The sequence below is a fragment of the Salvelinus namaycush genome, chromosome 3, assembly GCF_016432855.1.
Source record: "Salvelinus namaycush isolate Seneca chromosome 3, SaNama_1.0, whole genome shotgun sequence".
Lineage (NCBI taxonomy): Eukaryota > Metazoa > Chordata > Actinopteri > Salmoniformes > Salmonidae > Salvelinus > Salvelinus namaycush.
The window spans coordinates 22,788,574-22,805,243 of NC_052309.1; the positions used below are offsets into that span (position 1 = coordinate 22,788,574).

A 16,670-nucleotide genomic window follows, 5' to 3' on the forward strand; every position below is an offset into this window, starting at 1 on the left:
TTTAAACTGGTTTGTCTACTATATGGATTTTGAGAACTACAGGAACAAAATGTGTGTTTGTAAAGTATAAACATCTATATTACATGTATGATACATGATAACCATACATAATGACTACTCGTTATTGCTAATTGATTTCACATAGCGGTAACACATAGCGGCAGGTAGCCTAGTGGTTAGACTGTTGCACCATTAACTGAAAAGTTGCTAGATTAAATCCCCGAGCTGACAAGGTAAAAATCTGTTGTTCTGCCCCTGAACAAGGCAGTTAACCCACTGTTCCTAGGCTGTCATTGAAATTTGTTCTTAACTGACTTGCCTAGTTAAAAATGAAACCACATTTGGTCACCATATACTGTAAAAGGGTGTCTGTGAACACTTGCAATTAATTTCAACATGGAGAAAGAAATCAAAGAGCTTGTAGACAAGGGGCCTGTCAGAGAGGTGGGCATGGGCCCTGTCAGAGAGGGAGGCAGATGGCAAGGAACTGTTGTGTCTAATGAGGTACTGGCCATTGTTGTTGACAATGTGGTAAACAAAGGCCTTACCATGGCAGAGGCTGCCAGAGTAGTTCACTCCAATCTGAAAATATCAACTGTAAAAATAACTTACCAAAATATATTTTTAGAGGGTGATGCTGCTGTGAACCATCAGAAGCATACAGTGGCGATAAATCTTGGTGGGCCAAACTACATTTTTTTTTGGATGCATGCCAGCGAAGACACTACACAACACAACACAACACAAAAAATACATTAATTGCACTAAAACGGTGACAAACGGTGCTGTAAGAATATTTCTAAGATAAATACACAACGCAGAGGACGTGAGGTCAAGAGTACTAAAAGTCAATAGAGTACTAACGGTCAATAGGGAATTATCAATGGAAATAGTTGGTTTTCAGTTCAACATCTGTTAGGAATGTCAGTCCTGAACTCATAGCTACGTGTGGCATGTTCTCATTGGTCCAACCTGAAATAGGATACTTGTTATTTGGCCATAGGCCCATTTTATTGCAAGGAATTCTAATTGGTCAACCACAGAGTAGGGCTGGGTTATAAACTACATCCTGTCCCTTTGTTCACTGGAGAGAATCACTGAGGACAGGGGAGCATGGACATCTACCATCTACCTACCTGCATGATTTGTCCTCTTTGAATAAACCAATTTTCCTTCCCCTGATTTGCTTTGGGGTCTGTGTTATTGAAGAGTAACATCAACTGCTGACAGTGCCCACAAACTGTTAGGGCCTACATAGAGCTGTCCCAACAGCAGATATTTATTTTCAGCACCATGGAGGGAATCCTTACCACCGCTACACCTGGCTATCAGCGGAGCCTTGTCTGGCAGCGAAACTGTTCATTCAGCCTCATTTACTGCCTTTAAAAAAACATAGCTGATATGGATGACTTGCTTAAACAAATGTGGTTTTTCACTGACAATTGAGATGTACAAACTATGGCATAAGGGAACGATGAGTGGATAAGAGACAATCCATAATTTCGATTAAGACATTAATGAGCGAGCTAAGACGGATGTAGTCAATATAACAATCTGTTCAGCACTTTTTAATTGTACAGTGACAGTACAGTGACAATTCAGAACATGGGCGGTTCTTACAGTATTCTCCCTGTACACCAACTCAGAACAGTAGAATAAATAAAGGGGGCATATAAACAGACAATGAAAACTCTTACAATATTCAATGATGACATTTCTCGAAAACAGGCTATGTGCACCACCAAGTCAGAACAGTAGGCTAAGTTATGAGGGGGAAAGGGACCAAATTATTAGGGTGATCACATGGGCTACTAACAGCTTACTACACAACATACACTTAGTATTACTTTCTTAGCTGTGGTATACATATCTCCCTGGCATTTTTTGACTCCTTGTTGTGCTGTGCTCACTTGAACAGGAAGGTGGCGCGGCGATCTTTCGTGGGCAAATTTTGTCATCAAACTTTGTCCTCACAGCCTGGCATTCTCTGGATTTATGGTGCTTTCAAGACAACTGGTAACTCGGAAAAGAACAAGGTCAAATCATGACGTCAGTGATCTTCAGGTTGGAGCTCTAGAATGAGGCCCGGTTCCAAGAATGATTACCCAGTTCCAAGTATCCAGTTGTTTTGAATGCGGCAGAAGTCATGCTGGATAGACAGCATGGCCAATATATTCAACCTTTCCTGGCCCATGTGAATGTTCATCCTTTTAAGCTTGGAAAAGAGACCCTTAAACCCAAACTTGGACCACACACCCTCTCCACCGAATAGCAGGCAGGGGAAGCAAAATAGTGATTGCTTTGCAATGCTTGCAGTTAGCCACTGATTCCTTCCAAACCACTCATTGTTTAATTTCCAACCTTTTATCTATAATTTCTCTTCATATGATAGGTATTGAAAATAATTTTCAGGTAGATTGTTGACGTGATTCATGATGATGATTGCTTGTTTGGCTTGCTAGCTAAGATTTTAAAAGTTTGAAGTTGATATGATCAGTCCAATTTAAGCTACAGTAGATATAACATGATTTGACGTCATTTTATCTGTGGCCAGTGACCTTGAGCCTTCTTGGATGGGCACTTCTAATGTAAATCTATGGCAGCACCCAAGGAGGCTTGAACTTTCTAGCTATCCCTGTAGATTATGCGGTGAGGTAGTGTCCCCATGAGTGACAGAACACTAAGCCTATCACGGCGCAACTAGAGAGGATTACCAACCCCTATGCTCTGTATTTTCCTCTGGATGCCCCTCTACCACAAAGCACTGAGCTAAGCTGAAACACCTGCATTTTGGAGCTGCCTTACTCAAGAAAACTTTTGCTCTGAATGATGGGTTGCCACTGCAAGTATACTGTATCTTTGTTGATGAAGCGGCTTCTACCTCGCCGAAACTCGGCGCCGTCCAAGTGCCTGGACAACGTGGGGGAAACATCTCCATGTGTGCAGCTATCTCTGAAGATAGTGTGGTAGGACGTAGGCCATTACTTGGATCCTACAACGCTGCACACCTCATTGTGTTTCTTAATGAAATTGAGTTGGCCTGTTGAGGATTTCTTTTCAGCATGGAGGTGGAAGGTGTACGATCGCCATCCCCATGAGCGTGCCACCCTCTTCTGGCCATGGATGAGGCATGCGACAACATCAATGCAGACCCATGTCAAGCTTGGATTCGCCATGCGGAAAGGTTTTTCCCACGGTGCATGAACAATGAGGACATTCACTGTGATGTGGATGAGAATTTATGGCTGAATGCTCAAGACAGGCTTGATGCAAACGTGTGCTAAATGTTATATTTTATTTTCATTCATTTAATTTCTTGCATTTGATTACAGACAGTACACCTTTGTTTTTTTGCATGAATAATTGTAGAGGATGTCTTCATTGATCACACCTTTGACAACACATTGGATAGATATTACAGAAATTATACATTTTCTGTCAGTTTTGTTGGGTAATGTAAGTGTATTGCCTAATGTGAAAACTGTAATTGACTGCACTGTAGCATATTACTTTCAGCACTTTGAAGGGCGATTTGAAACACGTATCTTGCATTGTTTGCTATTGGATTAATTTAAAGGAGGATTATTTAAGATACTGTTTGAAGAGGTAGGGTTTCAGATGTTTTCGGGAGATGGGCAGGGGCTCTGCTGTCATAGCTTCAGAGGGAATCTGGTTCCACCATTGGGGTGCCAGGACAGAAAAGAGCTTGGACAGGGATGAGTGGGAGCTGCCCTCCCGTACGGGTGGGAGGGCCATGAGACTTGAGGTGGCAGAACGGAGTGCTCAGGTTGGGGTGTAGGGTTTGAGCATAGCCTGAAGGTAGGGAGGGGCAGTTCATCTTGCTATTCCGTAGGTTTATTTATTTTTATTTTTATTTCACCTTTATTTAGCCAGGTAGGCTAGTTGAGAACAAGTTCTCATTTGCAACTGTGACCTGGTCAAGATAAAGCATAGCAATTCGACACATACAACAACACAGAGTTACACATGGAATAAACAAAACATACAGTCAATAATACAGTAGAAAAAAAGAAAACAAAAGTCTATATACAGTGAGTGCAAATGAGGTAAGATAAGGGAGTTAAGGCAATAAATAGGCCATGGTGGCGAAGTAATTACAATATAGCAATTAAACACTGGAATGGTAGATGTGCAGAAGATGAATGTGCAAGTAGAGATACTGGGGTGCAAAGGAGCAAGATAAATAAATAAATACAGTATGGGGATGAGGTAGATAGATGGGCTGTTTACAGATGGGCTATGTACAGGTGCAGTGATCTGTAAGCTGCTCTGACAGCTGGTGCTTAAAACTAGTGAGGGAGATGTGAGTCTCCAGCTTCAGTGATTTTTGCAGTTCGTTCCAGTCATTAGCAGCAGAGAACTGGAAGGAAAGGCGACCAAAGAGGAATTGGCTTTGGGGGTGACCAGTGAGATATACCTGCTGGAGCGCGTGCTACGAGTGGGTGTTGCTATGGTGACCAGTGAGATAAGGCAAGGCTTTACCTAGCAGAGACTTGTAGATAACCTGTAGCCAGTGGGTTTGGCGACAAGTATGAAGCGAGGGCCAACCAACGAGAGCGTACAGGTCGCAGTGATGGGTAGTGTATGGGGCTTTGGTGACAAAACGGATGGCACTGTGATAGATTGCATCCAATTTGTTGAGTAGGGTGTTGGAGGCTATTTTATAGATGACATCGCCGAAGTCGAGGATCGGTAGTGTCACGCCCTGGTCAGGGTGTGATTTGGGGTGGGCATTCTATGTTCTGATTTCTATGTTTTTGTATTTCTATGTGTTGGCCGGGTATGGTTCTCAATCAGGGACAGCTGTCTATCGTTGTCTCTGATTGGGAATAATACTTAGGCAGCCTTTTACTCTTTTGTCATTGTGGGAAGTTGTCTTTGTTAGGGGCACTATAGCCCTTGTAGCTTCACGGTCGTTTTTGTTATTTCTTGTTTTGTTGGTGACATTTTACTAATAAAAGAAAATGTACGCTCACCACGCTGCACCTTGGTCTTCCTCGAACAACGGTCGTGACAGAACTTCCCACCACAAAAGGATCAAGCAGCGTGGCCAGGAGGAGCAGGGATCTTGGGCCCGGGAGAAGAGAGAATGGAGGACATCTTGGACATGGGAGGAGGTTATGGCAGGAGACAAGATCCTGCCATGGAAACAGGCTGAAGTAGCGAGGGAGGAACGACTTCGCTACCAGGAGTTACGGCAACGGAGCAGGCACGAGAGGCAGCCCCCCAAAAAATGATTGGGGGGGCACACGAGGAGATTGGCTGAGTCAGGTTGGAGACCTGAGCCAACTCCCCGTGCTTACCGGAGGGAGCGTCGTACTGGTCAGGAACCGTGTTATGCGGTGGAGCGCACGGTGTCTCCAGTGCGCGTTCATAGCCCAGTGCGCTACATTCTAGCTCCCCGCATTGGACGGGCTAGAGTGAGCATCCAGCCAGGATGGAAGGTGCCGGCTCAGCGCATCTGGCTTCCAGTGCGTCTCCACGGCCCAGGATATCCTGCGCCGGCTCTGCACACTGTGTCTCTGGTGCGTCTGCACAGCCCAGCGCGCCCTGTGCCAGCGCCCCGCATCTGCAGGGCGAAATTACCATCCAGCCAGGACGGGTTGTGCAGGCTCTACGCTCGAGACCTTCAGTGCGCCTCCACGGCCCAGTGTATCCTGTGCCTGCCCCCAGAACCAGGCCTACTGTATGTTTCCCCAGCCTGGTGAGTCCTGTGCCTGCCCCCAGACCCAGGCCTCCTGTATGTCTCCCCAGCCTGGTAAGCCCAGTGGCAGCTCCACGCACCAGGCTGCCAGTACGTCTCCTCAGTCCGTTGAGACCTGTTCCGGCTCCACGGAGGAAGCCTCCAGTGATTATCCAGGGCACGAAGCCTCCAGTGATTATCCAGGGCACGAAGCCTCCAGTGATGATCCATGGCACGAAGCATCCAGTGAAGATCCATGGCACGAAGCCTCCAGTGTTGATCCATGGCACGAAGCCTCCAGTGATGATCCATGGCAAAAAGCCTCCAGTGATGATCCATGGCACGAAGCCTCCAGTGATGATCCATGGCATGAAGCCTCCAGTAATGATCCATAGCACGAAGCCTCCAACGACGGCCTCCAGTCCAAAGCCTCCAACGACGGTCTCCAGTCTGGAGCCTCCAGCGACGGCCTCCAGTCCAGAGCCTCCAACGACGGTCTCCAGTCCGGAGCCTCCAGCGACGGTCCCCAGTCCGGGGCCCGCAACGAGGGTCCCCAGTCCGGGGCCCGCAACGAGGGTCCCCAGTCCGGGGCCCGCAACGAGGGTTCCCAGTCCGGGGCCCGCAACGAGAGTCCCCAGTCCGGGGCCCGCAACGAGGGTCCCCAGTCCGGGGCCCGCAACGGGGGTTCCCAGTCCGGGGCCCGCAGCGAGGGTCCCCAGTCTGGGGCCCGCAGCGAGGGTCCCCAGTCTGGGGCCCGCAGCGAGGGTCCCCAGTCCGGGGCCCGCAACGAGGGTCCCCAGTCCGGGTCGGCGATGAGGGTCCCCGCACCAGAGGCGCCACCAAAGTGGGGTGAGCCAGAGGTGGAGCAGGGTCTACGGCCCACCCAGACCCTCCCCTATAGGTTCAGTTTTGCGGCCGGAGTCCGCACCTTTGGGGGGGGGTACTGTCACGCTCTGACCTTAGAGAGCCTTTTTATGACTCTATTTTGGTTTGGTCAGGGTGTGATTTGGGGTGGGCATTCTATGTTCTGATTTCTATGTTTTTGTATTTCTATGTGTTGGCCGGATATGGTTCTTAATCAGGGACAGCTGTCTATCGTTGTCTCTGATTGGAAATCATACTTAGGCAGCCTTTTACCCTTTTGTCATTGTGGGAAGTTGTCTTTGTTAGGGGCACTATAGCCCTTGTAGCTTCACGGTCGTTTTTGTTATTTCTTGTTTTGTTGGCGACATTTTACTAATAAAAGAAAATGTATGCTCACCACGCTGCACCTTGGTCTTCCTCGAACGACGGTTGTGACAGGTAGGATGGTCAGTTTTACGAGGGCATGTTTGGCAGCATGAGTGAAGGATGCTTTGTTGCGATATAGGAAGCCAATTTTAGATTTAATTTTGGATTGGAGATGCTTAATGTGAGTCTGGAAGGAGAGTTTACAGTCTAACCAGACACCTAGGTATTTGTAGTTGTCCACATATTCTAAGTCAGAGCCGTCCAGAGTAGTGATGCTGGAGGGGCGGGCGGGCAGATGCGGGCAGATGCGGGCAGTGATCGATTGAATAGCATGCATTTAGTTTTACTTGCATTTAAGAGCAGTTGGAGGCCACGGAAGAAGAGTTGTATGGCATTGAAGCTCGTCTGGAGGTTAGTTAACACAGTGTCCAAAGAGGGGCCAGAAGTATACAGAATGGTGTCGTCTGCGTAGAGATGGATCAGAGAATCACCAGCAGCAAGAGCGACATCATTGATGTATACAGAGAAGAGAGTCCGCCCGAGAATTGAACCCTGTGGCACCCCCATAGAGACTGCCAGAGGTCCGGACAACAGGCTCTCCGATTTGACACATTAAACTCTATCAGAGAAGTAGTTGGTAAACCAGGCGAGGCAATCATTTGAGAAACCAAGGCTGTCGAGTCTGCCAATAAGAATGTGGTGATTGACAGAGTCGAAAGCCTTGGCCAGGTCGATGAATACGGCTGCACAGTAATGTCTCTCATCGATGGCGGTTATGATGTCGTTTAGGACCTTGAGCGTGGCTGAGGTGCACCCATGACCAGCTCTGAAACCAGATTGCATAGCGGAGAAGGTACGGTGGGATTCGAAATGGTCGGTAATCTGTTTGTTAATTTGGCTTTCAAAGACCTTAGAAAGACAGGGTAGGACAGATATAGGTCTGTAGCAGTTTGGGTCTAGAGTGTCACCCCCTTTGAAGAGGGGGATGACCGCAGCAGCTTTCCAATCTTTGGGAATCTCAGACGATACAAAAGGTAAGCACCATGGTCTTGTAGCGGATGCGAGCTTTGACTGGAAGCCAGTTGAGTTTGCGGAGGAGCGGGGTGACATGAGAAAACTCGGGAAGGTTGAAAACCAGACGGGCTCCCTTCTATTCTCCTACTCTCTGTGCCATAACATCACTGAAAATACTCCCATATAGGTACAGTTAAAACATTCTCTCATCTATCCTTTTAAACTCAAACTTCTGATGCCAAAGTTTAAACACTGAGGTAAACACTAATGCTCAGGCACTATTTAAAATAAAATAAAATGCGTTCACACTTTATTTGGATAGTCCCATATAGATGATTTACAGATGGTCATACTATCAACAAACTATATGTTGATAAGCAACTGCTTGCTAAGGTTACGGTTAGTGCTAGGGTTAGGTTTAGAATAAAGGTTAGTGTAAGGGTTAAGATTGGGATTAGTGTTAAGTTTAGGGTTATGATAAGAGTTAAGGTTAGGGTTAGTGCTAGGGTTAATGGAAATGTGGTTGACAGATATTTGACATCTAAAAACCACAATCTACTTGGGACTATCCAAATGAAGTGTTACCAAAATTACAAATAAAAGCTTATTCAGATTCATAAGGGTTCTATGTAGAACACATTTTGCATTCCAAAGAATCCTTCTTGCCTTCCAAATAATCATCAAAGAACCCTTTCTTACAAAAATAGTTATTCAAATGAAAAGAGTGTAGGGCTAGACTAGAGTGTAGGGTTAGGAGATAAACTGAATTTAAGTCTCAAATTGTGTTAGTGGTAACTATATCTACCGCACTCTTCAAACAAACATAAAAAAGGTATGCTCTCTGTATATCCATTTCTGTCCTCTGGGAGGAAATAAGGGGTTCAGAGTGCACCATTTCCTTAAACATTAGACTATAAACAAAGCTCTAAGAGGACAATTCATCTATTGGTTCCATGGCCTATGTTTTGCTTTTTTTGAACACAGTCTATGTGTCATGGAATAGTGAAGTCCATCGCAGAAAGTGTGCAACATGTCCTTCTCACTGCACCCCCCCCCCTCCCCCATAGAGTAAGCAGAGCTAATTAGGCTGTACGTCTGCCCTATAGCTCCCCTACTGCAGTCTATAGAATTCTATAGAATTCTAACCAAAGATTGCATGCTGTTTTGCTTTTGACATCTACAAATGTAACACTCAAAAATAACAATGTTTTTCAGCAATTAGCTCCACAACAAGGCAGGCTGAAACATGAGTGTATTTCGGAGGCAGCAAGAACTGAAACACCTGTTTTTTTGTAATTAGTTTCCATGGCTGCACGGGAGGGTTTTAAAACATGTGAAAGACTAACAACAGCCCAAATGTAAATAGTCATCCATACTTTTTGGAGCTATGTGTTGCCACCATCAATCATATCCAAAATTCTCCAACACAGACAGAAAACCTTTATATTTAGTGACCACTGACCAATTCCATATAATTCTGTTTTACAGTTTTTATGCAGTTTTCTTGTTTATAATATTAATCAATCTTTACCACTAATAATGATGAGGATATAACGGTATGTGCCCATATGTATGTGGATCATGACCCTTTAAAGAGGCAATCAGCAGTTTAGAAATGCATCCATAGCTCCTATAGAGATCTATGGATGCAAGGACTGATCAAAATGATAGTTTTAATAACAATGTTTTGAGACAATATAGTGTTTGTTTACATTTACTTTGTTTACAAACTTTGGAGTAAAACAATATTATATTTTGGGTTCTGATGGGGTACGACAGTTAAATTAAGCTCATGATGCATTTATAAGTTATATTCTTAAGCAATTCATAAGTAAAAAAAAATGGATGTCAGCAACTGCAAATTACCCCTTTAAAATGATCACCAGTTGAATCCCTTCTGGACTGAACACAGTTGGGAGGGCTTGTGTGCATTCCAAGCATATTCACACCAGGTTCTGAATCAACATGGGGGACGTTTACAGTTGGATGTCAACTCTTTAGTTCTCTAGCACTGGAACTCCATGCTTCAGACACATTTAGAAAACGTGTCTGTGGAATTGACTGAAAAGTCATTAAGTTGCCTTAAATATTTCAGAAATTGAAGTACCACGATTTTACTTTTAGCTAACTGTGGATGATATAAACAGTGTGAGCCTTAAATTCAGTGGAATTAATGAAAGTGTGGATTTGTTATTGTGTCAAGTTACTACAGCCTCTGCTGCATAAATACTACAGTTACTATTGCTTTACCCAAAGACAAATTAGGTCTACAAGTTTGGCAGCACCTGCCACAGGCAGATACACAGATGGTTAAAACTTAACAGGACACATTGTGTGTCGTTTTTTAAATAAAATAAATATACAATTGCACTTATCTACAGTTGAAGTCGGAGATTTACATACACCTTAGCCAAATACATTTAAACTCAGTTTTTCACAATTCCTGATATTTAATCAGAGTTTAAAAAAATCCAGTCTTAGGTCAGTTAGGATCACCACTTTATTTTAAGAATGTGAAATGTCAGAATAATAGTAGAGAGAATGATTTAATTCAGTATTTATTTCTTTCATCACATTCCCAGTGGGTCAGAAGTTTACATACACTGAACTAGTATTTGGTAGCATTGCCTTTATATTGTTTAACTTGGGTCAAATGTTTCGGGTAGCCTTCCACAAGCTTCCCACAATAAGTTGGGTGAATTTTGGCCCATTCCCCCTGACAGAGCTGGTGTAACTGAATCAGATTTGCAGGCCTCCTTGCTCGCACACGCTTTTTCAGTTCTGCCCACAAATCTTCTATGGGATTGAGGTCAGGGCTTTGTGATGGCCACTCCAATACCTTGACTTTGTTGTCCTTGAGCCATTTTGCCACAACTTTGGAAGTTTGCTTGGGGTCATTGTCCATTTGGAAGACCCATTTGCGACCAAGATTTAACTTCCTGACTGATGTCTTGAGATGTGCTTCAATATATCCACATCATTTTCCTCCCTCATGACGCCATCTATTTTGTGAAGTGCACCAGTCCCTCCTGCAGCAAAGCACTCCCACAACATGATGCTGCCAACCCGTGCTTCACGGTTGGCATGGTGTTCTTAGGCTTGCAAGCATTCCCCTTTTTCCTCCAAACAGAAAAGCATGGCCAAAGCATGGCCAAACAGTTCTATTTTTGTTTCATCAACCAGAGGACATTTCACTAAAAAGTACGATCTTTGTCCCCATGTGCAGTTGCAAACCGTAGTCTGGCTTTTTTATGGCGGTTTTGGAGCAGTGGCTTCTTCCTTGCTGAGTGGCCTTTCAGGTTATGTCGATATAGGACTCGTTTTACTGTGGATATAGATACTTTTGTACCTGTTTCCTCCAGCATCTTCACAAGGTCCTTTGCTGTTGTTCAGGAATTGATTTGCACTTTTCGCACCAAAGTACATTCATCTCTAGGAGACAGAACGCGTCTCCTTCCTGAGCGGTATGATGGCTGCGTGGTCCCATGGTGTTTATACCTGTGTACTATTGTTTGTACAGATGAACGTGGTACCTTCAGGCGTTTGGAAATTGCTCCCAAGGATGAACCAGACTTGTGGAGGTCTACAATTTTTTTTCTGAGGTCTTGGCTGATTTCTATTGATTTTCCCATGATGCCAAGCAAAGAGGCACTGAGTTTGAAGGTAGGCCTTGAAATATATCCACATGTACACCTCCAATTGACTCAAATTAAGTCTATTAGGCTATCAGAAGCTTCTAAAGCCATGACGTCATTTTCTGGAATTTTCCAAGCTGTTTAAAGCTGTGGCACAGTCAACTTAGTGTATGTAAATGTCTGACCCACTGGAATTGTGATACAGTGAATTATAAGTGAAATAATCTGTCTGTAAACAATTGTTGGAAAAATTACTTGCGTCATGCACAAAGTAGATGTCCTAACCAACTTGCCAAAACTATAGTTTGTTAATAACAAGAAATTTGTGGAGGGGTTGAAAAATGATTTTTAATGACTCCAACCTAAGTGTATGTAAACTTCTGACTTCAACTGTACATCAACATGCCCAATATAATCATAAACAACTAAAAATACAGCTCAAACTTTTGATAATACGTGTGTTGCATGCCTATGATCAGAATATCCCTAAACTGAGTAGTATGGCATTAACCCTGTGTGACTAAAATGGAGATAAGATCAATCAGCTATTCTGCCTCTTATTTGCAATTTCGTTAATGTGTAAGATGTAAAATTGTTAAAAGCTTTTCATTATCAGTTGGAAATCTTAAAGCTGACTGGCCTATTCGCATTTGGGGAAGCTTCTGGGAAGTCTTTGTTGTGATTCAGTCACTTTGTCATCTATTCAACTTGTCCTATTGCTGAACATTTTACTAATCAAACTCAAATAGCCTACAGCTCCCAATCAATCACATTTGCTCTTCAAGTAACACAATCTTCTTCACAGTAGTGCCCTCCAGTCTCTTTAAAACAGCTAACGGAGTCCAGATCATCTGCTTATCTTTGGTAGTGTCTGTGAATTGCCCCTCTTGTTTTTCATTGCACTTAGCCTGCAGGCTATGTAGTAGCACAGAAGCACACAGGGAGTCAAGTCAGATGACTGCTGGGTCTGCACAACTCGACAAGATGATGGTGGTGAAAATAGTGCTTCATGTTCACTCACATGTCTCTGGGCAAAGTTCATTTGCATATATATCTCTCCACTGTCCTTTCGCACCTCTTGCAGGTGACATAGCAGCACCAGTGGTACTTGCACTGGCATCTCTCCACAATCCTCTCAGTGTAGGCATTGTAGCCACGACCACAGCACATGAGATTGCAACTCCCACTGTCATTGGATGTCTTATTGCAATGTCTGGAGACCAAAAAAATGTGTTCCAATCAATAAACAACAATATAAAACTCTTATGAATGAGGATCAACATATTAGACCTTCAAGGTGTCAAAGGTAGAGTAAAAATCACAATTTCCACTGAAACATTGAGAGAAACACAAACATACCTGTCCTGTGTGCCGAGTGAGCCATGCTTCTCATTGTGTGTGCAGTAATCCGGAGAGCTGACCAGGTAGACCAACTCACTCTCTCTCACTGGTCGAACGTTCAACTCTCTGGGGACCAACTGCTTCCTTGTCCCAACATGACGATGGATCACCTTGGTGGCAGACAGGTACTTGGATTTGAGATCCATGGCAATGTGGTTAATATCATGGAGGCCCTTCCAACATGTTTTGACAGAGCAGGACCCGGACACCCCGTGGCATTTGCATTTTGTCTCTTGAGCATCAATAAGTGCCTGAAAGTATAGCAAAAATTATATTATGATATAAAAGTGTGTTGCCAGGTTTTGCAGATATTAATAATATAATATGTTGTTTATGATGTAATAAAAAACTGTCAAAAAGCCAATGCCACTATTAAAAACAATGGCACAATAACTCGTGCGTAATTACCCATGTATAAAAATGTATATTTCTTGTCAATGTGGGATTAGATCATTACCTGTCTTCCAACTGCATTATTGTGCAAGTGCATGAGTCTGAACGCCTGAGAGCCAGATCTGCTGTTTCTCATCGGTGCATCAGAAAAGGCAGATCCCATTTGGAGACCGTAGCGCAGGTTATCACCGCATCCTCCCCATATGAAGTCGGGCCCGGCCTGTTCAGCAGGGGCTGGAGCGCACGAGCAACTGGGGAGCTCTCCAGACGAGCAGGCTCTGGCAATGGAGTGACTCACTAAAGCAGCCGCTAGCGAAAACACAAATGCGGACTCCCTGGTGCCTGCAATAGAGCACAGCCAACAGATAAATCAATGCAAATCACAACCAATCACAAAAGTTTACAGGCCACATGATATACTCCAATTTCTAAGATACTTTTTAAAGTGTCTTTAGCCTACCTTTTGCCAAATCTGGTGTAAAACGAGGGGCTTTTTCAACAGATGAACAGTTCCATCGCATGTCATTGAAGGTGTTCTGACAGGTATTTTTGGTCAACTTGGCTGCTTGGACAATACTGTGCATCAGCTCGAGGTTTCTCCGGCAAAGTTGCGATTGATCAGGGGCCAACCAATCTAGTAGCTTGCAATGATGAGTTTGATTCCAGCCTACAGAGCTCCCCTTTACAGTAAGTCCACTGCAAAGGTAAAAACAACAACATTGAATTAGGTAATCAGCTATTTCATATGGTATAGGCCTATTAAAATAACAAAAATATGTCAGTAAACAAAGTAGCATAGGCATCTGAATAGACCAATAGCTACATACAAATAAAATAGTAAGGAATACTTACAGCCAATATATAGCAGCACAACAGTTCGCGTTCACAATAAATGTCACTAGAAATAAATCCATGCGGAATTTCATTGTAAAAAAGAAATAGTGAATCCTCTGCCGAAAATAAAAGTATAGCTCCAAACGATTCCTTTGGTAGTCCAATGTGAGTATCCAGTGATACGTGTTGTTTTCAGTTTACCTCTGCGGTCTGGGGTCAGGCGGTATGGCCCTCCTATAGCCTATGCTGCAAGCCACTGGTGGTGTGACCTCGACTCCAGGGAGTCTTATGTCACCGCCACGATAGCCACGCCTCATTCAATTGGCGATTTGTGAATGACAAAGGCTGAAGAACATACGCACACCGAGGTACTTTTTGCAGGTGCTGGAGTTGTAGGTGAATTTATGGAAAATAAAAAGGAAAACGCCGCACACCGCTGCTCATGCTCCCAGGTGATTTATTTTGTGAATGAACCATGGAATGAACACAGGCACACGTATCCATCTCGAATTATTGAGATGAAACTGTAACATAGGCCTATTAGAAGTTCCTATGCATCCTATGCGTTTCAAAAGATTGCCATTAATGTGCCATTAATCATGATTGATTAAAAGCCATCCATCCAAAGTGTTAGACATGTAGGCTAAAGCGGGATACATTGATGAATTGATATTCAACACTTAAATTAACTAGCCCTAAAGTCATTTGAAGAGTTCCTTTGAAAAATAATCTGCAACATTGTAATCTAATCTAAATCAATGTGTGACAATCTGACACTGATAACATTTCCAATCTTTGCCAGTAAAATAACTTCCACAATTGTACAATATTTAAACTCTGCTCTCTGTGTTCAAATGATATGTGGAGGCCTATTTTGTGCAGTCCAATACGTATGAGAACGTTTGATAATTTGATATCTCTAAATAGCTGGAATAGCGGGAATCCCTGACCGATGTCGATATTACGTGCGCGTATAAGTGGCATTACAACGTTTTACATTGGACTTTAAACAAACGTTCAAGATTGAATTCTTCACAAATGAAGGATAGGTCGGCTCGTAAGGTGTGTGTGATTCTCGCTTAAGTTGCGAGAGGACGTGGGTTCAAATTCCGGACGAGCGCAGTTTTTGGATGTTCCATGTATCCACCAAAGTGTTCATCAAGAAATTAAACTAGTAGATTAGAGAGGTAGGCATAATGGTATCGAAAACATTTATGTTTGATCTACAGTAGTAGAGTGGGCAAGCGAAACGATTTAGCTAAACCTTTGTTTGGGGAAATTAATGACTGAACCGACCGATTGACAAACTAAATAATAAACTCACTTTAGCTCAACTAATCCAATTAACAAGGCCCATGATCAAGGTAGGCTACTGAATTCTAACCACCAAAACAGAACATCTTACACTTAAAGGTTTGATGCTATCAGTTTTTCAAGTATGTGTGTTTGTGTGTGATATACACATTACTCCCCTGATAGAATCACACTATAGCCTCTGGACTTATAGTAAAGTCTACCCAACAAATCCTTATCAACAAAGAAAACAGGGAACCAGAAACAGGGATTTCAGTGGCATGGTCAAATAAGGCAGTATAAATGGTTAATTATCTGCATGTGGTATGAGCAAAGGATTAGTGGTTGAAAGAGGGTTTCTTAGTGAGAGGATTATTTAAACTTGTGTTTATCTAACCCCTATTATATTCCCTCCATGAGAGATGCTGGATTTCCTCTTAGAAGTAGTCTTATGGTAAGACTTTGCCAGAACACCTTATTAGTGTCTTGATTACTGTCAATGGGAACACGGTAGGGGATAATGTTAAAAGTGTTTTTGAAAGGGGACTTGCCACTGCTAATTTCACTATTATTGCTTTTCCATTTTAATTAATCTATTCAACACATGTGGTCCCACAAATAATCAGCAAAGGATGGCGATTCAGTATTGTGCATGTATTGTAATATGTTCATGTTTAGCCTTGATATACACCATTTCTTCCCCTGAGTAGCCTTTCTTAGAACCTTCTGGCAGATCCACAATTCCTGTTACAGCTAAAACAAGATAAATGCTCTGTACTTCCGTGGTGAGATAACTGATTTTCTTACACCAGCAAGGCCACCTGAACAGCAGCAGATTTCTGCCACTGTGTCCTGGGGGTTTTCTGGCAGCAGGTAGCCTAGTGATTAAGAGTATTGGCCCAGTAACCAGAAGGTTGTTGGATCAAATCCTCTGAGCAGACCAGGTGAAAAATCTGTCAATGTGCCCTATAAGTCCCTCTGGATAAGAGTGTCTAAATTACTAATGTGAATGTCATCACGCTTTTATTGTAGCATCAGTTTATCCTCTGTTTTTGTCGTATCAGTTCAATGCTTTTCTTTATGCTTTTTGAAGTTGCCTAGAGGTTACAATTATTCTAATCTTTAGCTGATTGCTTCTTCCCTTGTTGCATCTCATATTACAATTG

General features: G+C 43.3%; 1 protein-coding gene across 1 annotated transcript; it reads right to left on the minus strand.

The window, feature by feature from the left end:
* Positions 1–12,621: 12,621 nt before the first annotated feature.
* On the minus strand, positions 12,622–14,715 carry LOC120043682 (protein Wnt-11-like). The gene is made up of 5 exons (XM_038988235.1): positions 14,708–14,715; positions 13,838–14,073; positions 13,442–13,719; positions 12,943–13,235; positions 12,622–12,796 (listed from the first exon to the last, which is right to left on the minus strand). Exons 1-5 carry the CDS (start codon positions 14,713–14,715, stop codon positions 12,622–12,624), a joined length of 990 nt encoding a protein of 329 aa, XP_038844163.1.
* Positions 14,716–16,670: the final 1,955 nt, after the last annotated feature.